At 37.4% G+C, this 24,426-nt stretch overlaps 1 protein-coding gene across 17 annotated transcripts in view; it reads left to right on the top strand.

Moving 5' to 3' along the window:
• BNC2 (basonuclin zinc finger protein 2) overlaps nucleotides 1-24,426 on the top strand; it is a 402,482-nt gene that overhangs the window by 108,826 nt on the left and 269,230 nt on the right. For 14 of the 17 annotated variants that reach the window (XM_081151986.1, XM_081152001.1, XM_081152000.1 and 11 more), the window contains one exon: nucleotides 18,717-18,917. The exons of 2 other annotated variants lie outside the window; for them this stretch is intronic. In XM_081151986.1, coding sequence (XP_081008112.1) covers nucleotides 18,717-18,917 — 201 coding nt within the window. Of the gene's footprint in view, nucleotides 1-17,751; nucleotides 17,817-18,716; nucleotides 18,918-24,426 lie in introns of those variants that run through there. One more of the 17 variants, XM_081151984.1, reaches the window with a different exon arrangement.

Below are 24,426 nucleotides of genomic sequence, written 5' to 3'. Positions count from 1 at the left end.
TCTAAGCAAGAAGGCCATTCATTTGCAGAAAACTGGCAGATTCTAGAGTTTGTTGAGATAGCTTAATATTTGCTGATTGGGTATGGCAGGCATTCTGGAGGGATGTCCATTCATTCTCATCTGACATGGACATATGATTACTTTGTCAAGGGTATAGCTTATGTATAACATTTCTGTGAGTTAAGTGCTATAAGGAAGATGCTATGACCAGCCTAGAGGTGAGTGATGAAGCCATATGCTGTTGGTTGAGATGCCAGTCAGGAATACAGTATAGGGAGTCGAGGACAGCATAATTCCATTGTTTAGGCATTTGTTAACATCAGGGAATATATTTTAGGTAGAAATACTTTATTATATATACACTGATAGCATATATGTGTAAAAATATCAAATTATATCTAATGCATACAATTAAGTGTCAGTGTTAGAGGTCCCTTCTCCACCATTTTTACTAACTGGAAAACTTCAAATTATCTTTGACCTCTTTCCCCCCCCTGAAAGCTAAAATGTATTTAAGCATCAGTTCTTATAGATCCTTTGAAAAACAAACATAACAACTCTAAATTGTTCCTTTGTGTCTCACTATCACGTAGTTTACGTCCTCGTGTTCTGTGATGGGCTGTCCATTGTCTATTAGTGTCTACTATAGTGTTCAGATGTTGGCTGTGTAGACAGATGGAAAACCTACCACCTTCCTTGCTCTTGGAGCTTACATTCTATTGGAATGTTTGAATACAACATACATCCCCTAACTGAATACTTCTGCCTAGGATCTCTCACTTTTCTGATACATCTTGAACATTGTTTCTAAGACGAAACACAGCTTTCATTACTTAACTTTTCTGTTCAGAAACTTAAAAGTCTAAATTTCAAGGCGTCTACAGTTTGCCTGTATATTCTTTTTCTAATCTCATCTTTTACTAACATCCTTAATCTGCCTAAGGAGGAGTGCTTTCTTACACTTAGTTATATTCATGCCCATCTACCCATTTGGCATGTTCTCTCTGCCTTTTGATATTATCCTTACCCCAAGAAATTCAGTCCATATCCCCCTTTTGACCAAATTACTTACGTTTCTGGAAGCATTATAGTTAATAACGTAAGTAGTGACTTGTCCCACTTCTACTTTAGTAAGAGAGAGAAGTTATTTCTGTCTTTAAGTAGTGTGTTTATGTGTTATAATCTCTTCAACTACACTGTAAGTCAGGTGAAAGTAGAGGGCCTTAATTATTAACACCTTACAAATATGAGCACAGTTGAGAACCAGGAAAAATAGTGCTTTTGAACATCTGAAAAGATGCAACAAAGCATCTAAGCTTAGATATTGAATTTCTAAGATAGTCATCCCTCCTTATTTTGCTTAGGACCTGAAAGCTTTAAAACTCTAAAATTTTTTTTGTTTTAATTGGTGATACATAAATATTGTAAGAAATGAGAAAAGAGTACAGAAGCATATATAGAGAAAACAGATTTCCCATCCCTCCTCAGAAGTAATTTCTCTTTTCCAGATTCTTTTTTTTTTTAAATTTTATTATTGTTTAAAATATTACAAATGTCCCTTTTCTCCCCAATGACCCGTTCCACCCTGTCCCATCCCCCTCCCTAGTCCCTCTCCCCACCTTTGTCCGTGTCCTTGGGTTGTGCATATATGCATATAAATTCTTTGGTTACTCTCTCCCCCTCCACTCACCCACCCTCCTCCATCCCTCTGACATTTGTCAGTCTGATCTATGCTTCCATGTCATTGAATCTATTCTGTTTATCTGTTTATTAAGTTCTTTAGATTTCACATATAAGCGAGATCATGTGATGTTTTTCTTTCTCTGCCTTCTTTGCCAGATTCTTAAAGGTATTTTCAGAAATAGCTTAGTCTAAATATAGAAGTATTTATTAACCCCTTCCCAGGATTGTTTTTTTGCTTTTGTTTTTTTCACAAATGGTCATACACTATACTTACTGTTCTGTATCTTGCCTCTTATTCATGATTTATTTGGAGATATTCCTTATCAATACTTACAGCTTTATTTTATTCTTTTAACAATTGCTTAAAGTTCCGTAGGAAAGACTCATAGTAAGATAAAACAGCAAATTCTAGAAGTGTGAAGAAGGCAAATATTAGAAATACAAGAAGTAATTACAACTAACTGTAAGAGTGTAAAATGGTTGATTCTTTAAATTTGAAAATAGATTATTCCCAGAGATTCTTTTTCCCTCAAGCAGCAATCAGAATTGTGCCTCCCCAAGCCCTTAAAATCCTAATAGTAATACTACATATGAATTTGATGTTCAAAGTGAAAAAAATTATCAAGAAAGAGATTTACTCTTTAAAACATAGGGTAGATATGCAACATCTTTTAACAAAATTTCTTGTCTAAACTGGTAGAAACCTGGACAAGCAATGCCGGGACGAACACATATTTTGAAATCAAACCAACTTGGTCTTGAAATCCCCACTTTGACACTTAATATAAGACCTTGGCCAAGTGACTTAATGTTTTTAGCTTCAATTTCCTTATTGGTAAAATGAGAATAATAATATCTATCTCATAGGACCTGTGAAGAACAAATGAAAAAAATAGTTTCTGCTTTCCATAGTACCTGGCACACAACAGGTACTCAGTAAACATAAAGTAATATCCCTAGACTCTTTGCCTATCCAGAATAATTAATTTCCTAAGAGCTCTGGATGCTGAACTTTTACTGTATCTTTTATAAAACATATCACAATGCCTTATATATACTAAGCACTCCAGACTTATGCACTAATTTATTTTGTTCTGTAACTCTTAAGTGTCTGGTATAGTTTTCTTTATACCTTCACCAAAATCCTGAAATCTCTAGAAAGAAGTACACAGACCTGTACACGGCAAAAATGCCGAACTTGGCCAAATGTCAGAATCTCAAGTAGTGATGTGCTCTTAAATGTTTAACAACTGGTTCAGTGGGGAAGGGGAGCTCTGACTTGTAGCATTTGCTAATTGCTATGGTCTAAATATTCCCACCATGGCTGATTTCCAGTTAACAATGTCAACTGGTTTGTAAAATTCCTAAAAGTTTAATAGTTCTGTCAAATCAGTGGAGTGGCTCTCATACACTAATGGATTTCCAGTTCTCTGGATCTCTGTGATGTGAAGGCAGTTTAGGAAACCCAGGTCTCAAAAGACAGTCAAGGCTGTGCCACCAGCTCAGTTTTTGACTTTGCCTCAGTTTTCCACTTTCCCTGTTTGTATAGTAAAGCAATACTAGTAAATCAGTTTTCTTAACTTTTTTGGTATAGTCTTAATAATCCTCCATGGGTATCTCAAGCTTTGGAGGCCAGGGGACCCAGGCTTTGTGTTTCTTGTCCTGTATGTTCAGTATGAATTATTTATTTATTTTTTTTTTAATTCTCACTTGGGGATATTTTTTCCATTGCTTTTCAGAGAGAGTGGAAGTGGGGAGAAAGAGAGAGAGAGAGAAAGAGAAAGAGAGAGAAACATCGATGTGAGAGAGACACGTCAATTGATTGCCTCCTGCAGGTGTCCAGATTGGGGCCGGGAATCGAGCCTGCAACCAAGGTACATGCCTTTGGCTGGAATTGAACCCGGAACCCTTCAGTCCACGGGCCAATGCCCTAACCCACTGAGCCAAACTAGCTAGGGCATGAAATTTTTTTTTTTTTAAAAAAGGTTTGCACTGGTTAAAAACAAGTATGTGTCAGAACCAGTTCATGTCTGTAGTTGTACCAGAGGCTCTGATATGACAGGTAATGGCTTTACTCACTGTTTATACATCTTTTACTAATAATACAGGGTGGCACAAAAGTGGGATTACAGTCATTTGTATGGAAAATAAAACAGTAATTAATAAATTATAATTTATAATAAATAACAATACAATAAACTTTATTCACATACTCAACTGTAAACCTACTTTTGCCCCATCCTATATAGGGTTTAGGAAAATGCAAAAGGGAACATAATGCATTTCAGTGTTATTTCTTATCATAGGAAGATATAGTAGAAAACATTTTTGGTACTTGACATTTTATTTAAATCTGACTTTTCATTTTTGTATGAATGAATTTTCCATATATGTATGCCAGGTGAATGAGGAGTGACTTATAGCCAAGGGCTGCAAACTCAAATGGCTGTAGTGGGCAGGCAAGTAATGGAATTAAGGTAAAGAGATGCGGTTATTACAAAGGGGAGTAGCAAGACTGTTCCCACCTAGAGTGTATGCCAAGAAGAGTAGCTTGTGTTCAGTGTAGCAGATTGTTGTCATGAAGGAACACAGATTTCTATTGCCATATCTTTAATTCCCTGACACTGCACCCTTTGCCTCTCTTCTTTGTCCCCAGCAGCTAGAAATCAACAGTTCAATTTAAAATTTCCTGATTTTTTTTTTTTTTACATATTGGCCATGAATTAAACACACATGCACACTCATGCATCATACATACTCCCTTACGGAACCAAGCAAAACACATTTGACCCAAGGTCCAAACTTGGCTTGTGGGCTTATAGTTTGTAATGTCTCTTTACACATATGTACATATGCAGCAACTAATATTTATTGAGGGCTTCTGTGCTAGGCACTCAGCTAAATCTTTTGCACTAATCAAAATATTTAATCTTCACAACAGTTTGGTGAAGTAGTACTATTTCTTTTTCATAGTTAAGGAATCTTGGCACTTGGAGAGGCTGAGTAACTTGCTGAGGTCACGTGATTAGTAAAAGTTTTCCCAGGTATTCAAACCCAAGTAATCAACTACAGAACTTTGGCACTTAACCACTGGGCAAAACTGACTCCATAGATGTCTCCACATGTTGCCATAAGCACACAAAATATAAGTAACTGAATGTAAAGGGTGGGTTGAGACTGTTGTCTAATATTAGCTCATTTGTGTGCAGTGATACGGTTTATGTGTGCTTTGGTGTGATAAAACACTGGAATATGATCTGTTTTAACACTTTATAAGATTTTTCTGATACAGCTCAGTAAGGCCAGTGTAAATATTTCACAGGGAGTTTATATTTCTCTTTGTCACAAACTAGACATCTTGAGTTGTAGGGCCAACACTGTCTCTGTTCAAGGGCAAAAGTTCCCTCTCTTCTCGTTGCCATATTTAAACCCCACCCATGGAAATGCTCCAAGTCCTGAGTGATGATCACTTCCTCTGGGCAAGGGTATGAAGAATAAAAGTAAATCTAGCAGGAGGAGTAAATCCCAAAAGACAGAGATAAGTACTTGAGGTCAGAGACTGCGTGTCTTTTATAGTTTGTCTACATACCAAACTCATTAATATGAATAATCATCTTAGCTCTAGTGGTTGTAGTAGCAAAAGTAATACAAGAACCTAGTCTTGTCTTACATTTATTTTCATCAACTCTTTCATTATTTCTAGGATTTTGGGAGATCTCTTTGAGAAAATGATGTGAAATCAGGTCCTCCCATGTTTCTCCTTTATTTCCACTTCTTTTTCCTACCCACATAAAATGTTTTTCAACCTTAAAACTTTAGCCTGTAGGGCTTAAAACTGTAAGACTCTAGGAAGAAAACAAAATCAGTGCAAAAATCTATATATTTATCTGTTTAGGTTTTTCCCTTGGGAGATTTTTGGAACGCCATTAGACCACCTCCTTATGGTTTGTTCACTTGGTAGGGAATGAGAGAGACAAAAAGAGCCAGTCCCTGTGGCAGTGTTCTTCTCAATACTCCGTACCCATCATGTGAATAGAAAGAACCCCAAACCTTCATTTTCAGAATTGTCTCTTAGCCCCTGGCTCCTGGAGAAAGCCAGTGTGGTTCAGATGTGGGATGGGAAGAGTGGTTTGCATTGGCATTGGCCCTGTGGGTGTTTTGGGGCTGGAGCACACTCAGCTGTGGGTTACAGATGCTTGCTATCCAGTATTAATGTGGCCAACATGTGAAACCATGGCACCCACAATACTACACAAAGGTCCACGCCTCTGATAGTTTGGGAAATAACTCCAAGCCGAAGAAATTCCTGTTTGAAGGACTGGAATACATTCTTGAACAGAGAGGTTTTTTTTATTGTTGTTGTTTTTTCCTTCAGAGGGGTGGAACCAGGAAAAGATGCTTGATGATATTGGGCTGGGTACCAGGGACTGGTCATAGGGTGTCTACAGTCTTGGGACCTTTAACTGAAAATAGAAAAAAAAAAAAATGCTACTCTAAACCTTAGATTCATAAATACTCATTTCCATGCTGTGCAGAAAGTTTGTACACTTAAGCCATCGTGCAGTTTCTTTGGAGATGTCAGGCACAAAACATTACTGGTGGTTGTCATCTGGCCTGATTCAGGGTGTGTTCAAAATGTTTCCACCAATTTTTATGTCCCTCAGTTGTCTCCAAGGTTGGTAGGACCAGAGAAATCTATATAGAAGAGAAAGGAAATAAGCATGGGTTTGGGTGACGCTTTGTTTATAAATTTAATAAAGACTTCCTAGGACACAGAAATTTTTGTCTCTTCTCACACATAGGCCTGTGCTTCTTCCTAACAGCACACTTGAGAAGCTGAGGTATTTCCATCCCCCATTCAGTTAGTGCTCTAGCTTTCTCATTCAGGTACAATTTCCAGTGAAATAGTAGCTTATAAGTATCCAGAAGTTAGTTTATTGACTCTTATTGCACTTCTGAGCACCTAATAAATAATTTATTAGTCTGATGGATATGTGGCTACCTAACTGTGGGGCATGAAATATGCACTGTTTTTCTAATACACTGTAGGGAGACCTGTTTATAAAGTATTTAGTATTGGTTTTATAATGCACCGTTGACAACAGGAGACCACGAAGCTCAAAGATCAATCTCATTTTGGCCCACAGTATTAATGCTGCTTTATAAAGCTCTGTGACAGGTCACTTAGACAGTGGTCCTCACAGAAAGGACGGGGTTAGGAAGATAGCCTGTAGTGGCTGCCAGCACAGCGGATGGATGTCTTTGTCCAAGTCCCTGAGGTGACTGTTTGGCGGTTGCTGATGTTGGCCAGGTGATGGAACTCATCATTTCCCTGTTCTCCAGAGGGCTTCCGGACTGAGAGTGCCCAGTTCTGCTAATGCAGCCTTCACTAATTGTACAGAGAGTTGGTGTGACTTTGGACCACAATTGCAGTTCTGGAGACATGGATCAGGAAGTAAGGAGTCGGACTTAGCTCTCCTCAGCTTCCTCTCATGTTTGTTAACGAAGTGACATTCTCCCATATCTCCCACTCCTTCATTCAGATTACATATGTGACATAGCATCAAGTTTAGTTTTGATTTTTGTTTCTTTTGGGGAATTTCATTAGCCAGGAATAAAGTTATAGACATTTTAAAAAAACTTCACAGTAAGCACTTAGAATTGGAGGACATCTAAATAAAGATTAAATAATTTCATCCAAAAATTAATTCTCAGTGTTTTAGTTTGTTTATGAGAACTCTATGTTATGGGAATGCCTTATAAGGGCAATGATTTATAAGCTACTGTTGCCTCTTAGGGTATGTGTTTTGGAGGAAGGGTTTTTTTCAATTTTGCGTTAGGGACTTCTGGCTGTTCTAAGTATTCTGCTTCCCAGAGTGAGAAATCTGAGCTGCACTTTCTTGAACCCAGTCTGTTTGCTTGTAATTTCTCACGATTTTGGGGGAACCAAGGTTGAGTTCTTTCTGCTGTTTGTCATGTCTTACTCATTATTATTCAGAGTTTCATTTTACCCTCTCCAATTGACCAAACCCTTTTACTCTCTATTAGTTCTTGATTTCATCCTGCCTTTGTTTCTCTTAGCACGTGACCTCATCTTTTCTGAGATGATAATTTCTTTTGTGCAGCTATCATTTATTGAGCATTTACTATGTGTTAAGTACTCGGTTAGATCCTAGATTACCAAAGATGAATCAAACTCTGTTCCTTTCAACAAGTGTATGGTTTAGTGGGAGAAATGGGCAGTAAATTAGCTTTTTGAGAAGTTTTTTCTTTTCCCTTCAGGGGTACCCTTTTCCTTTGTGGTCTTGATCCCATTCTCCTTTACTACCCTTTTATATCATTTTCCCTCTGGCTTAGATTTTCAATATCCTTTTCTTTGCTGCATTCATCTCTTTTGCCTACGGATAGACCCCCTCCCCCCCCCTTAATGAGAAGCAAACCATCAGCATACTAACACAACTTCTCCCAGGCCCTGCTAACTTAAGACCACCCTTTTCTTATTTCACTTGTTTGCTTTGTAGAATTTGTCCAAAGAATGTTTTTTCTGCCTCCTTGTCTTTATAATTTGCTTACCTAACTCCTTTAGAAGCTGGATTCTATAACTTCTATACCTATCAGTCCACTAAGAGATTTCTCTGAGGACACAAAATATAGTTATAAAAAATTGCAGCCAGAAATATATATGAGATATGGTGTAATGAACACCCATTTACCCAAGCTTAAGAACTGATAGTGCACAAATGTATCTGAAGCCCTGGGTTACTCTCTTAATTATACTGCAGCCTGTCATCTCATCTATCCAATACCTACCCCCATTCAAGTACTATTCTGATTTGAGTATTTATCATTGCCATGCATTTTGTTTTGCTTTTACTGTTTACTGTACATGGTTTTACTCTACTCGAAATGTAGCATTGTTGTTTAGAACATTTAAAACTCTGACCATCCTGCTCTGTAAACTCTGATTTCTCTTGTTCAGAACATTGGACAATCACGATGCCCCTGTTAATATTGCTCCTTCTGTCTTCTCCCTCCCATAACTGTGGGTATCTCCCTAGATGCTGCCCTTGGCCACGTTTTTTTTTTTACCTCTTGTGTCACTTCTCTGTAGATGGGTCCCAGATCTGATAACTCCAGCGTCAGTCTGTTTTCTGAACATTTCTATTTATCTAGTCACCGACGTGATCTGCTGTTTTCCCAAACCGAACTCACTTCCTAGCCCCACAAACTAGCTCATCTCCATTTCTGGTGACAGTGTTACTGTTTTCTCATTCTCAGAATATCAGAGCTTTAGTGTCATCTTTGACTCTTCTCATTTGTTACCGCATCTTATCAGTCATTCTTGTCCCCGGGATTCTACCTCCACATTGTATTTTGCTCTTTTCCCTAGCCCCATTGCATGTAGCCATTTACCCAGATTATTATGACAACTTCCTAACTGGTGTCTTTGCTTCTGTCTTTTCACACTTCAGTCTCTCTGTTGCCAGATAAATCTTACAGTAATGATCATTTCTTGCTGCAGCAGTTTTGATTGTGGGTGGATAACAGGATAAATAGCAACTCTTTATAGTGGAATCTAGGGCTGTTCCTATTATAATACTTCCTGTTGACCAGTCCATCCCTTTCATTCATCCTTCTTTGCTCAGCACAGATCCTACCTTATGTTCTAGTCTAATTGGATCACTTCTCTAGGAATATTATCAGTTCTTTACTTCCAGTGCAAGTGCTGCCATGGCTTAGAAACTTTCTCTTACCACACTGGTTGGAAGGAATCTCCTTTTCTAAGTTGTATAGGGTTCTGCTGCTGCTTCTCATATCATATTGTTTTATTAAGGTTGTTTTTGTACATGGCTTATCTCCTGTACTAGATTGTAAACTTCCTGTGAGCAGGGACTATGTCTTAACTTTCCTATTCCCCATACCTTTTTGTATCTGGCAAGTAGGACTTTGATCAGTATTCCCAAACAATAGCTAAAAAATGTTTAATTTAAAATGTCTCTCTTTATAATAAATGGAAGAAAAGGGAGCTAGAAACTGAGCTAGTCAGGGCAAAATTATATCCCTTATCAGTTGGCAAATTATTCAGTTGTTCCCCCTTTGTTCCTTCCATTCTCTCCAGCCTTTGTTTATTTAATGCTTGGCTACTGTCAGCCTTAGAGATTAAACTCTTAAAAAGGGCTTGGGTGGTCAGAGGAGTAGGTTATATTTGCAATTGCTTTTTTTTTTTTAATCTGTCTTGATGTAGTCAGTGCCTCTGAGTAGTACTGTCTGTACTGTACTTTCCTCCCCAGTCACTCATTGCATACCCCAAAATACCCACCCCCAAAAAGCCATAATTATAAATCAGAGAACAGGCTCAGTGAATGAGACTGGTGAGCATGTTTCAGGATCCTATGTTGTGGGGTTGATACTTCTCAAATTGAGGTATGGTGTTCTTTTCCATTTAAGTCACATTCTTGTACTGCCTAATTAAGGTATCACTCACCTAATTACTTTCTCTGACCCTTTTACGATCTTTCACATTCATCTTCATTCTGTGAAACTCAGATACTTACTTGATTCCTAACACTTCTTACCTTTGGAAAAATTGTTGTCAGCAAGCAGGGCATTTAATAAGAGTTATCGGAATGATTTTTGACCATAATAAAGTATCTGCTTTCTTCTGTCCCCTTTTCTCTCCCAGCCTCCGTTATTCTCCCCTCTCCTCCCCTCCCTTTTCTTTTTCCCCCCCAGTATGATTGATTGATTGATTGATTGATTGATTGATTTCTTTCTCTCTCTCTCTCTCTCTCTCTCTCTCTCTCTCTTTCTTTCTTTCTTCTTTTTTAAAAAATATCTTTATTGATTTCAGAGAGAGGAAGGGAGAGAGAGATAGAAATATCAATGATGAGAGAGTCATTGATCAGCTGCCTCCTGCACGCCCCCTCACTGGGGATCAAGCCCGCAGTCTGGGCATGTGTCCTGACCAGGAATCGAACCTCGATCTCCTGGATCATAGGTCATTGCTCAACTGCTGAGCCACGCCCAACTGGGCTGTTTTTCTTTTAAACATAGTTCTAACTTATTATCACTATTTTTAGTAGTATTACCATTAACAGTAGCAGTAGTCAACTTTTAGAACTGAACTATAATACGCATACAGAAAAGTGCACAGATCTTAAGTGTATACAGCTTGATGAATTTTTACAAAACGATCATCTCCAGAACCACCAAGTAGCAGAGATACAGAACATCACCTTGATCTCAGAAGCTTTCCTTGTGCCTCTTGCAGCCACTACTCCCCACCCAAGATCATTATTACTATTCAGACCTAAGCCACCTGTTAATTCTTTCCATTTTTAACTTGCTGTTAATGAGTTTCTGGCATCTTCTGGTTTTCTTAATTTGGAAAACACTCTCCAAGTTCATTCAGATTTGCTTTGTTTCAACATTTTTCCATTAAAATATGTATGTATATAAAATAGTCTCTGTGGTTTTCCAGAGATTTTGAAACTAAGTATACTGGTATTATTGCACTTTTCAGATTTATTTTTTAGGTCTGTGAATTTCATATAAGGGGGTACCATCAATAAAGTTGCTTCCCCCCCCCCCCGTGATAATTCTAAAAGCAGTGTTGGATTTTCTAGGTGTCTGTGAATCTCAATCTTTCTTCTTGACAGTAATTTAAACTATTATTATGACATTTTCACTGGAGCTGCAGGGTTCTCAGTCTGCAGACTTTAGAAGGAAGTAAATAAAGAAATTAATACTATGTTTACAATCTTTGCAGCTCTTCATGGTCATACAAACTTAATTCCCCATGTATGCTTCCCAGTCTATTTTTGATATTCATTTAAGGAAACATATCACTGGTTCTTTTCCTCTTGAAGATTTTCTCATAAAACGCTATCTTTAGGTTATGGTAGAAGAAGCCATTGTCACCATTTATCCCTGAGAGAAGATGAATAAAGTCACTTTTCTCTTTTTAAACCAAAACTGGATACGTAAAATGTTTGATCTTGTGGAGGCTCCAGATTCATGCTGACCTCGGATGCTTTTGTCTCTGCAAATGTCTTGATTCTAAGGATTCATCATTTCCCTAACATTGTATAAACTACCTCAGTTCCCACACCCTACCCAAATCTTTATTTTTATTTTTTGTGGTATATCAAGGGATTATGGCATTTGGATAGGTCCTTGATGTGTTTCTCTGAAACTGAGCCCCTGATCAGGCTGTCAGCAGAGGCTATATCACATTGATTGTTCCAGCTGGTACAGAGATAAGTGTCAACCAGGGTGGTTTCTCCTTTTTGCCATAGGAAGATGGCCCGGCCGGGCGTGGCTCAGCGGTTGAGCGTCTACCTGGGATCCAGGTGATCTGGGTTCGATCCCCGGTCAGGGCACATGCCCGGGTTGCGGGCTCGATCAATGACTCTCTCATCATTGATATTTCTGTCTCTCTCTCTTCCTCTCCTTTCCTCTCTCTGAAATCAATAAAGATATATTTAAAAAAAAAAAAAGAAAGAAAGAAAGATGAAGCTTTTAGGTAGTATTTGCTTATGGAGATGTTTGTATAGTTGTTTAAAGTGATTCAAACCTGCATCCTATTCATACCTTATTTTAGGAGGCCTGTTTTCTGCCTTTAGTTTGAGGTCACACAATGATGTTTTCAGTGCCCAAGTTTTCTCTCTCAGTGCAGGTGATGAATTTTTTTTTTTTTTGTGGTATGGCAGTTATTTCTATTTTTAATTTTTTTCATGTGTTCTAATGGGAGAATCCATGTAAGTAAACACCAGAGCATTTTTCTTTGGCAAAAACAAACTAATGCAAAACCAAAGGTATGCTTGCATGTCTTGTTGACAACTTGGGCCCTGATCTTGTCCCCTGAAATCTTCAGGCTATTTTGGTTGATATTTCTGTATGTTGAAATGCCCTCAGCCCACTGCCAGAGTCATCTGGATAAGGTATAGTTGTAAATATGAAGTAATGTACAGTTTTAACACAGATGCTAATAGAGCAGAGAGGGACCAATGATTGAGAGTGGCAATCAGAGAGGACAACACAATTTTTTCCCTTCATTTGAATGTGTCAAGGTCCTTAACTGCATTTTGAATTAGTTAATCCATGAGCTGTTAACCCAAATTTATGTCCTAAGTTTTTGGAGAATAACCAACAGTGTAGATGTCTCCCAAGAGGAAGATTTATAGAAGAATACAGGTGCATAGTTTACTTCAGTGGTTGGCATGCATGCATTGTTTTTTTAATCTGGATTAAAGGCGGCTACATTCAGGTTGGCCTACATCATCTAATAAATGGAAACACGAGTGGGAATTGTTAACTAAGAAAAGTTTTTCAGTTGTCTTAAAATTTAAATACAGGGATACAGCTAGTATAATCCAAAAGTTTTCTTCATGATTATCAGACTACACTGCTGTGGAACCCTTGACTGTTGAAAGAGAGGTGCTTCATACCTTACAAGGGTGATAATAGAAGGAAATTTGGAGCCAGTGGAGAGTGCAAGGATTTAGGTATAAATGATAGGTGAATCCTAATTGGGACGATGAGCACCTTAATGTGTGGAGATGTATTCCTGTCAGAACTCATCTTAAGAGCTTCTTTTAAATCTTCCTTCCTTCCTTTCCCCAAAAGCGTGAAGGCACAGTACAGTTTTATTTCATCTTCTTGAGTGTTTTTTGGGGGATGAACTTTTCACTGTCCTCCCATCAAATTACATATGTGACTCAAGGGAAAACAGGCAGCTTAGATTATGATATGATTATTCACCAGGGAAAACCTCAATTGAAATTATTGTTAGTTTTACTTTTTCTTTATTTTCTTCTTTATAGTGAGTCAAAAATGTTTCCCCTTAACTTCAAGTAGAAAACAAAACTTTATACAATAAAGTAGAGATGGCAGGTTTCACAAGGGTAAAAGGCTGCTGTCAACTTTTTTCCCCCTCAGGAATATGGAAATTTTGGCGGATTATCTGTCCAGAGGAGGTTTCCTTTATTAATTCTTTTTCCTTTTTCCACTTCAGACATCTGTTAATATTGCACGCAGCCCAACAGATGTTGCAAAGCAAGCCCCATACTTTGTTCTAAAAAAAAATGACATTTCCTCAACTGGTTCCCCCTACCTGTGACTGGGCCTACCCTGCTACTTCTGCATAATTTGCATATATTAAATTATATACCTTAATGCCATACAAATCTGTAGCTTCAGCATTATTTTTATACAATAAAGTCTAATTTGATCAACTACTTTACATGTTGCTTTAGAGTTAAGAGTGGCTAAAACATTTTTAAAAATCTCTTTTGTGAATGACAGCCTAATTCCACATTAGGATTAGAGAGCCAGTTATTAAAAATTTTTCTATAAAATAAGTGAATCACAAAAGCTCGAGTTGTTTTGCCATTAGGAAGTGCTGATTGTCATGCGATGTGGAGCGTCATTTTTATTTTGGCAAGAACAGGGACAGTTTTGTCTTGACAAGCCATTAGATGAATACCAGTGTGTGTCACATGAAAAACCACTGATCTTTAACCCAGCTCTGTACTTAACCAAGCCTTGAAAATGAATAGTGAATAAAAGAAGAGCAAAGGCCAGTTTACTGTCATTACAGATTACAGAATCTGTTAACAGCTGCTGAACTGAACCCAGGGAATTACAGGTATTGTTCCACGAACCAGCAGAAGTCCTCGAGATGCCTGTTAAACTGTGTATATAAATTATACATTTATTTTATATTTGCTTAGGGTTTACATTATTGGAAGTGTAGCTAGAAAAAACATGAAAATTCTTGAGTACTTTCTCAGTGTGCTAAATACATGCCTTTATCACCAAACCTTATATTTACATATAACTATCCCAGTGAGGTTTCCCTATCCCCAGTTATGGAATGTATTTTAAAAAAGAAATGTGCTTTTAAAGAAATTCATAAATATAATGAATAAGTACAAAAAATATGGAATATCTCCCCCACCCAAAACAAAAACAATACCACAAACATACACGCAAAACAAAATCCTTTGCTTATTTGTTCCTTCAGGTATTCATTGAGGCTGATATTTGAACCAACATGTCACTTTTTTTTTTTTTTTTTTTTTAGTGAAGGGGAAAACCTAAACTCACCTCAATACCCAAATAATGAAAAGATCAGTAACATTTTAAACAGTCAGTTGTGGGAATTATTGCTTACAGAGCTAACAAGGAAGAACACACTCTTACTCTGCTGGTGGAATTGCATTGTGCCTCCCTATAGTCTTGTTATCCCACACAAACTGAAATGCAAATTCTTTGCAACTAATTGGATCTTATTGAGGGCACATGCACAGTATGTAGTTATATGCAGAAAGATTTTTTAAAAATTTCTCTGTAATTACAACTTTTAATTATTATCCAGAACATTGGCATCTATAGTATAAGTTTAGAATACACATGTCTAACTTTTTTTACAGATTACTCAACCTGTACTATGAAATGCTTTGTAAGGCATCAGCTCAAAAGTTAGGGGGAAATATTTATTTACAGCAATCTATAAATTGGATTTTATTGAAGTTCTGTGAAAATACATTTTAAATGTTAAACATCATAAACATTAGAAATCACTGTCAAAAAATTTTTTTTTCTTCCGCTCTCCAGTGCATTTTAACACAGTAAACTGCATGTGAGTTTTTTAATTTCTGTGTGTTTCTGCTATGTATTGTGATGAAGTGGTGGAGGTATTCACATTGCCATAGGGTCTTTAATAACCTGGGCGCCATTTAGACATAGTTGATGTACTCCTTAATTTCTATGGTACATCTCTCACTAAATGTGGGAAAGCCAACACACAGCCTTTAGTATTTGCAGTTCTTTAACCTGAAATACATAAAATCAGGGCAGCAAAAAAGCAATTACTATGGAAGTGACACCTGCCTCCACCCCCAACCCGTTTTAAATAACTTTAATACAAATGATTCCATATAGTTTCATAATCTGCAGATTATAGAGCCAGTGGACAAACTCAGAAATCATTTTTGTGTCTCGTAGGTATATTTTGTTGTTGTGTCATATTGTAAAAAGCTTGTTATGTTTGTAAACTAGTCATACAAACTAGTTAAATTTTTCTTTGATCAAATCCATTTAGCAGGTGCAGTGTCATATGATTATAGATTTGATGTGAAAAAATATTTTGAACATTGGAAAGATACCCCTGTGATTTTGAGGCTGTGCCTTGACAGTAATATGCAGGTACTAGTTACACTGCAGACCTGTTTCATCTAGAGCAACCTCAGACATTGATATCTGAAATAGCTCAGTTTGCCTATGCTAGATAGCATTTTGTCAGAAGACTGATGGCGGAGCAGACTAGATTTGGATGTATTAGCTAGTCAGCCTAATAACCCTGTACAGACTGTATTGATTTTTTAGGAGAGAGTTTATGAACTAAATAAACTTGGGGTTGGTGTCTTAATAAACTGCTTCTCTCAGTCTGTCACATTTAGTTACGGAGCTGTGCAGTTTAGGGGGAAAAAAGGCTAATTCTGTTACAGATTGTTCACAGCAGGGTCTCCAAATTAGCCCTTTGTTTTGTAATGCCACCTTGCTTGGGCTCGCTTTGAGCACATTTCTCAGTTTTGCCCTAATGAGTTGCAACACTGATAATGTGGCTGATGATCTTTCATTGATTTCACTATCACTTGCTTGTCTGGTAATTGATCCGTTGCTGAGCCTCTAGTTAATTATATCGGCTTTGACATGGCCCGGTCCACGGGGAATTTCAAGTCTTGCAGAATAACAGTTTTAATAAAAGAGTCTATTACTGCAGGTGCTTGCTGCTGCATGCCAGTTGATTTTTGTGTTTGTATGTGTGTGTGTGTGTGTGTGTGAGAGAGAGAGAGAGAGAGAGAGAGAGAGAGAGGAGGGAGGGAGGGAGGGAGGGAGGGAGGGAGGGAGGGAGGTGGTTGGGGTGAGGATAGCAGGGAAAGAAGAGGACTGCTGGACTGAAAGAAAGAAGGGGTGGGGGCTGGAGGAAGAGGAAGAGGGAGTGAAGGGAGAGGAGGGGGAACTTGAGAGAGCAAGAGGCAGGCGAGAGAGAACACGCAGGCAAAGCGATACAACAGAGCCTGAGAGGAGTGAGGAGGAAGCATGCTATTGACAGTGTCCTTAAGCCTCCCACAAATAACAGCCATTAGTGGGAAGGTCAGGAGCTGAGCAGGCAGCTTGACTGAGGCACTGAGTGCCACTTCAGAAATCAAGAGGCTAGCAAATTTTAGAGGGAGTTTAAGTGGGTAATAGCTAGCTGTAAAGGTACAGTCACTGTTGACAATTGACCATAGGGTCTTTTCCTGCCCTCCCCCCTCAAGAATATTTTTATTGACCACAGGTGGACTTAATATATTTTAAGGCAACAATTCTTTGGGTTCTTGTTTGCTTCTTCTCAGATATTGAATTTGCTGCTTTTGAGACTTTTTTGTGCTTAATGGTGGTGAACCGGAGGGAAGTTTAACAGAAAAGCTTTCAGGAGATGTCGGTTCTAGAGGGGAAGGCACATTTGTGTCAACATAGTGTACGTTTTCTCATCTTTTCTCATTGTCCACTAATGACACAGAGCTGCCATTGAAGCTCTTTTCTGTTTCTTTTGTTGTTTCAGAGAGTAAGGTTTATTGTTATTCTTCAGTTAAGAAGGAGCAAAGAGAGTGGTACATTTGTCCTCGATATTTGTAGGTGGTTGAAGATTAATGTTCCTTACATTTTAAGTTTAGGAAGGATGGCTTTTTCCTGCTGACTACTTTTATGAGATGACATGAATTTAGCTTTCCATTTGGAAGTTACTGTTTATGTACAGTGCATTTTGTTCAGTACTGCTTTTCCATAAATAAGGTAGATAAATACTATCTAATAAATAGATGTTTTCTTTTAAAAACTGGTTTAATTAAAAATATGACATGCTATCGAGGTTATATTTCATCAGGCAGGAAAACGTTATAGAATTTTCCATAGAGATCTTGAATGAAAAATGGAGTTTTTTTATATTCATTACTTTTTGTCTGAAATGGGACAGGATTTTTTCCTTCATCTTTTTCTTTTTTATTATTTGAAAGGATATTGTAGATGCTTCATCCAGGAACTTTCACAAAGGACTTTTCTCTACTTTTGAGCTTTAAGAAAAGGTATACTTTTTCCCTTTGTCATTCGATTTCTTATTACTTAACATTCAATTTAGTAATTAATGAATGACCTGAGGAACTGGATATTAAGTAGTATACATTTATGTATTTTGCAGATGTTTACTGTGCATCTTCCATGTTAAAAAAAATTGCTAGGTTTATTTATTTACTTCTTAGAGTGTAAAGTTATGTCCTTATGTATATTATTTTCTCTAGGAGTTTATATGTGGTTATAAATAGCCCAACATATACTACATGACTTCTAGGAGTTAACATTTAGACAATAACTGAGCCAACTTTACATTCTCTTACATTTGAATATTTTTCTTTCTTCCAGTATAACTAGAAAAAAAAATGTTTAAGCATAGCAATTTATAAATGTTAAAGCAAAGACTGATGTCAGATACTGTATGTTATACCTGAAAGCATTGTTGGGGAAAATTTCCTGGGAAGGGCCCCAGCTTCTCCTCGCCCCGTCCGTTGGTCTGTGATTGTGGTGCTGCTTGGAGAGTGCAGAAGCGTGTATCTATCTGTGTGTCTGGAGAGGGGTTAGTGCAGGGTGTCATTTGGTGCCTGACAGTGGAACAGTGCAGTTGACTCCTAGCTCTGCTATCCAATGACATGCAGTGGCTGAGAGTTTGAAGCTGATGGTTGGGTCTCCAGTGCTGCCTGCACACCTGACAGGCAGCTGTTAAACTGAGCAAAGGCAAGCTCGGGGAGTCACAATCTATGCATAAATGATAGGGGTATCTGTGCAGAAGGTGCGAAAGAAGCTCTGACCCCCTCCCTCCCCCAAATCTCCCCCTTCCCAAATGAAATGCACAGTTCAGCCAGCTTCTTAACTACACTACACTCCTGCTACTGGCTGCCAAGAGGCTCAAAAAATCCACCTTCACTTTTCAGTCAGAAGAGGCAGAAGTGGATGTGAGAGAAAGAGAGACACAGAGAGACAGAGAGCCAAAGAGGGCAAGAGACTTGACTTTAAGAGACTCCTGTACTGACAACTCCATGCAGTTCGGAACCAGAACGACTGCGGCTGAACCAGGGTTCATGGGGACATGGCAAAACGCTGATACTAACCTTTTATTCAGAATGTCCCAACAGGTAAGTTACTTTCATTTTTTTAAAAGAAATCTTGAATTGTTATGTGCACTTTTGTTTCTGCTGTTTTTCTTTCTTAACATTTAAAAAAATTTGATCACTTCATAGTTGGGTTCTGTTTTGTCATAACTGTGTTACTGGAATGTGCAGGGTTACTTCATGGTTTCCCTAAGGGCTCCTTAAAAGAAAAAGGGGAAAGGATACTGAAGTAAAAGAAATTAAAGGCATTTGCTGCAAAGTTTCACAGTACAACCTGGGTCATGAGAAGACAATTTATTTCTTTGTTTTCTGTTAAAAAACATTTTTTAAAGCCACCACCCAACAAATGTATCTATCTGTATTAATCACTTCATCAAAGTGTCTACTATCAGAGGAGGTTCTCCAAACAAACAGTGATAAAATGTAGGAGCCCCTCCGTACAGCCCAACTGACTTCCAGGGGCTGGAAGCAGCTCGGACTCCGACCTGAGGACAGGAGGCTGTGCAGGAATCTCTGCCAGCACCCAGGGTCGCCGGAGGAGGCGGCATGCGTGGCGGGCTGTGCCGGCCGGTCCCAGCTCCTCCGCCCGCCGCCCGCTGCCCGCCCGCCTCCGCTAGCCCCTGCGCACCCCGCCGGCTCCCGCTCCGGCTCCGGCTCCGGCTCCGCACGCCCGCCCGCCTGCCGGCCGGCGCACTCACACTCGGGAGCAGCCTCGGCGTCCTCCCCAGAGCCGCTCCTCCGTCCGGGCCGCGCTGGCAGCGGCTGGGTATGCTGGCTCTGCCGGGAAAGCCTAGGTGTTAGTGCGAGGCCAGCGGCTACTGATAATTAATCACCGGAGCCGACGGCTTGTACCATGCGCTCGGTGATACGCGCCCTGCGCGCTCCGCTCCTCTTGCACAATTGCTGGCTCTGCGGCTCCGAGGGGGAGCGAGGGTGAGAGGAAGCAAAGGGAAACAACCCAGAAACTTTCATCTTGGACTGTGCTCAAGCGAGGGAGGGAAGTTCCCTGGTGCCTCCCTCCTAGACACGTCTTGCTTTTCCAAAGCCTGCACCAAACCCTTTACACAAAGCAAGAGTTAGTGTGATATTATCATCCACACAGCACTAAAGTATTACTGACAAATACTTGGTTTTTAAGCAGATGACGGTTAAGAAATGGATATTGTTTCACTCATTTAAAAAACTACAGCTGCTTTCTTTAAAAAAACAACAACCTGTTTTGTTTGTAAGAGTTCATGAGGATTACTTTATTGACTTAATTTAGATTTTTTTAAGGTATTGATAATGAAGGAAAGAAAACAATTTGCTAGGCTATAAACTACTACAAGTTTAGAAATACATCTGCAGAAGAATGTGCTCAGAACCAGGGTTTTGTACCATTTAGCTAGCAAACAGTTTTATCACACTATTCTAGATAGGATAAATGCATTTGAATAAGGTGTATTTTGACATATCCTGTAGAGGGACCCTGATTACTGCTGATACAGTAAGCTGGGGTTTAAATGCAATCAACATAAACCCAATAAGCAACTCTTTATGTGCAAGTTGCTCATTCTTGCAAGTTAAGTTCATTTCCTCCCAGAGATACTCCTTGTCATTGCAGTGTGCTTTGAGAGTTGTGTTTCTGAGGCATGTTCCTGTCTGGGTGGCTCTGTTCATGGTTGAAACAGAGAGTATTTTTTCACTGACCTTAGGAATAAATAACTTGTGCCACGCTTTAAAAATTAGATGTTACCGTCAGGGTTTTGCGTGAGTTAGTGGCGGTCAAGGCTGTGTGTATGTGTGTGTGTTTTGGAAGGGAAGATTGGTTTAGGTCTCCCTCTAGCTAGAAAAGAGTTAATAAAACCAGATAGAGATAATGATCAATTGATAAATGGCTATTGAACCACATAGATGGTGTTAGATTGCTTCTTTGGCACTAGCCCATTTTCAAGTAGATTTGAATCTAAGGAGACATTAAGTTGTGGAAAACATTTTAGCTTAAAAAAACAAATAAAAGTAAATTATATAAATGATGGATCAGAATTAGGAAAATAATTTGAAATCACTCAGAGAAACTTGTACAACTAAGCTGTTATGATGTCTTTGATCCAGCTATTTGACTCTGTGGGTATATAAAGGTCTATTTTGTGTTTACCTGTGTGTATGTATGTGTCATAGTGAGCTTCAGTGACTACATAAACAGAGTAGAAATATAGGGAAATAATTTATGCATAATGATGCTATATAAAACTGCAATATTAATTATACTATTTACTAAACAGTAGCATAATAAAGGGAGAAATTCACAATTTAAAAAATGTTGTGATTTAACTATATTTTATATTTTATTTTTTGGTTTTGATGTAGTTAACAACTCCCCCCTCTTTTTCTGTCATGGTTACTAAATGTTTAACTCCTATGCATTTTTGGAAAGCATGTTAAGAGAGGGTATGAGTTTACATGTTTTTTTTCTTTTCTCCTTCAGGATGACATTTTAGTTTGTATAAATATTGTGTAAACTTAGATTCAAACTATGTGTAAATCTAAAAAGTATATGTGCTGTATATGTTTAATATGTTTATTTTCCTTACTTATAGTTCATCAGCAATGCTGATTCAGAGTGTGTGTGTGTGTATGTATGTGTGTGCATGTGCAAGAAAGACATTTTTCTTAAAATGATATCTCTTGAAGCCAACAGTTTTCCTGTAATACTAGTTTCAATATAAAACATTAGTCAGCTTTTGTCTTACTACAGGTAAAAGTTTGTCCAGTTTAATCAAGTATGTAGAATTCTGTGTATCTCACTGCTAAGGCATTAAAAATATTTTTTCTATTACAATTATTTTAATTTCTAAGAAAAAAACTGATTTAGCTCATGAAATAAAAATTTGGGGTATATTTTTTATTTCAAAGTTTTCTATAATAACATAAAAACTATAAGATTTACCTGATCATTTCATTAAATATTAGAGAAGACTGACTAGTAGGTATCAAAACTGAGTTATTGGGAATTCACCATCAGTATTATTTAACTACAGAACAACTTGTCGGAAATGTCTCATGAATACTGAAATTTAATAATCTAGGTTTATGTCTTTTATAGGTAAATTAGGAAGTAGAGATATAAAATACTTGTTTTCTGTATGAGTGAAGTTGAATCTGCTTATACGTAAATCTATCAGCCTGTCTAATACTAACAAAAAGATACCACAAAATATGAAGCCAGTTTAGATTTGGTAGAATTAAGTATGTTTTTCTAAAGTTCGAGATACAACAATTCGAGTGCATTTTTCTGCCTCTCTACATTTTCCTCCCATATTTAATTATGATTTTTCAAAAGGGATGATTTTTTTTCATACAAACTAATATTTGATAACCTTAAAGGGCATGACTCTTGACTTTGGTAAAGGGAGTACTTACTTGGGTTACTTTGATCAGTGACAGGCCGAGAATGACCAGAAACCCTTTACTCATCTTCTCTGTTAATCTCCTAGAGTCCAGAACATTATTTTGCCCATTTTATCCTCATGAAGTTTTTGTTAAAAACAAAATAAGGCCTGATTTTGGAAGTTTTATTTTTTTTAGTAAACCACAGGTTTTTAAAGGTGATTTTTCTAAAATGTTTTGTGTATTTGAGAGACTAGCATATAAAATTCTTTGTAGGTACCTTAAGGGATGCAATAGTCTAATATATTTTTAAATCTTTTCAGAAATGAAACCATAACAGGTAAATGGCTATAGCCCACGTTTTACACGTTTACATTACTAGAGGCATTTTCCTTTAATTATTGGTGAGGTATATTTAACCTTTTCAAATAAAATGTAGATTCCTTAATAAGGTCTCTTTTCAGACATGAGTGAAATACTAAGTTAGAATTATAAATGACTGTGTGCATCATTATGTAGTAATTTAGGATTCACCCATGATGTAACACAATTAACAACATAATTTCATTGTGAAACTGTGTCTTATTAAAGAACACTGTCTGACATTCTCTTACAGTTGCTTTATTTAACTTCATGCAAATATTATTAATAGTGACATTTTTTCTATTGTGCATTAGATTCTCTCATTAGTATGATGTGTTAGTTATCACCAGAGAAATAATTTCCTAGATAGGTGAGGGGCAAACCAAGAAAGCTAAAAATTAAATCAACGATTTACATTAATACCAGAGCATCTGCTCACCAGAGATATGACAGAGTAAAGCAAACTTTCTTACTAATATAAAATCTAGCTCATTTCAGAGAAATGATAAATAAAATATATTGTGAGAAATATATAATAACATTGCTGGCATCCATTTAAAAGCATGTTTGGTATGAATTTTTCTCCCAGTAGTCTCAGTTCTTTCTATTCATATAGGCAAACAGAGTTTCATTTTGTTGAATCTATACTTTAAATTGGAAGTGGTGGTTTTTGTCTGACTTCTTACTCCTCTGCCCTAAATAATTTGAGAGTTTACTCACTAAGAGCTTAAAAGGCATATATACCATTTTTCTTAGAAGTCAGATGCCTAATTATATATTGTGGTTTGATTCTTTTTTGTAGTTCATGCAATACATTTTTATTCTAAACTCTATCCCACTCGTGTACACAGCTCTTTTAACATAGGATGTGTATTCTTACTTATTTAGAGCCCTGAGTAAAGCAGCTGATAGTTAATGGTCTTTGAAAATGACTTTCATTGCCAGGCATCATCCATCCCTAGGTTTCTGCACTTTTCCCTCCTCCCTTCCTACTCCTCTTCTTACAGTTGGTGTGTTTTAGTGATCATGTCTTACTTAAAAAAAAAAAAAAAGGATTACATTGACCAAACTTATGGTTGTGATGCTAAAATAAATATTTATATTATATTAGGAGGCATGTAATTTCAGCCTGTTGAATTACTAGGCTGCTACTTCCTATTTAGTTCTCTCTAATTTGAATGATAATAGGTTTTATTTTGAAGATTTAACTATAGATGTATATTGAAATATAATTCTTAACATACACTCTGATCATGTAACATGAAAACATGAATATTTGGGTAATTGTTAAAATACAAATTGTAGCATAGAGACAGATGCTTGTGGAAGTCTATGTATAGCATGCAGACTTCACTTAACAGATACTGTCTAATTTGTAATGCATTGGGGAAGAAGCAATGGAAAAGTAGTAGGTCATATAGATGGTATTTATATACATGTTAATGCAGGTAAAGCATGCACAAACATGTTCTCAGATGTGTATGAGGTATATGTTAAAAACCTGTCCACACATTTCAAGTTTATTTTCAATATGATATGTTAAATGAATTTGAACATAGTAGGTGATCATTTTGAAATTATTTTTCTCATCTTTCTGTCATCTGCAAACTACTAAGCCTTTTGCTAAGGTGAGTCAAGTAACCACAGTTGAAAAATAAATCCCTAAAGGTGCAGATATCTTATCTATAATTGCAGGTATTTTTTTATAATTATATTTATGAGTGTATCTTAACATTCACTGATAAATCCAATTATTCATGCATGCCTTTATGGAACTCTGATTAATGTAGTGACAGGACAG

Source organism: Miniopterus schreibersii, assembly GCF_964146895.1.
Source record: "Miniopterus schreibersii genome assembly, chromosome: 11".
NCBI classification, from domain to species: Eukaryota; Metazoa; Chordata; class Mammalia; order Chiroptera; family Miniopteridae; genus Miniopterus; species Miniopterus schreibersii.
The sequence above is the reverse complement of the archived record's forward strand: the minus strand, read 5'-3'. Positions and strand labels throughout refer to the sequence as shown.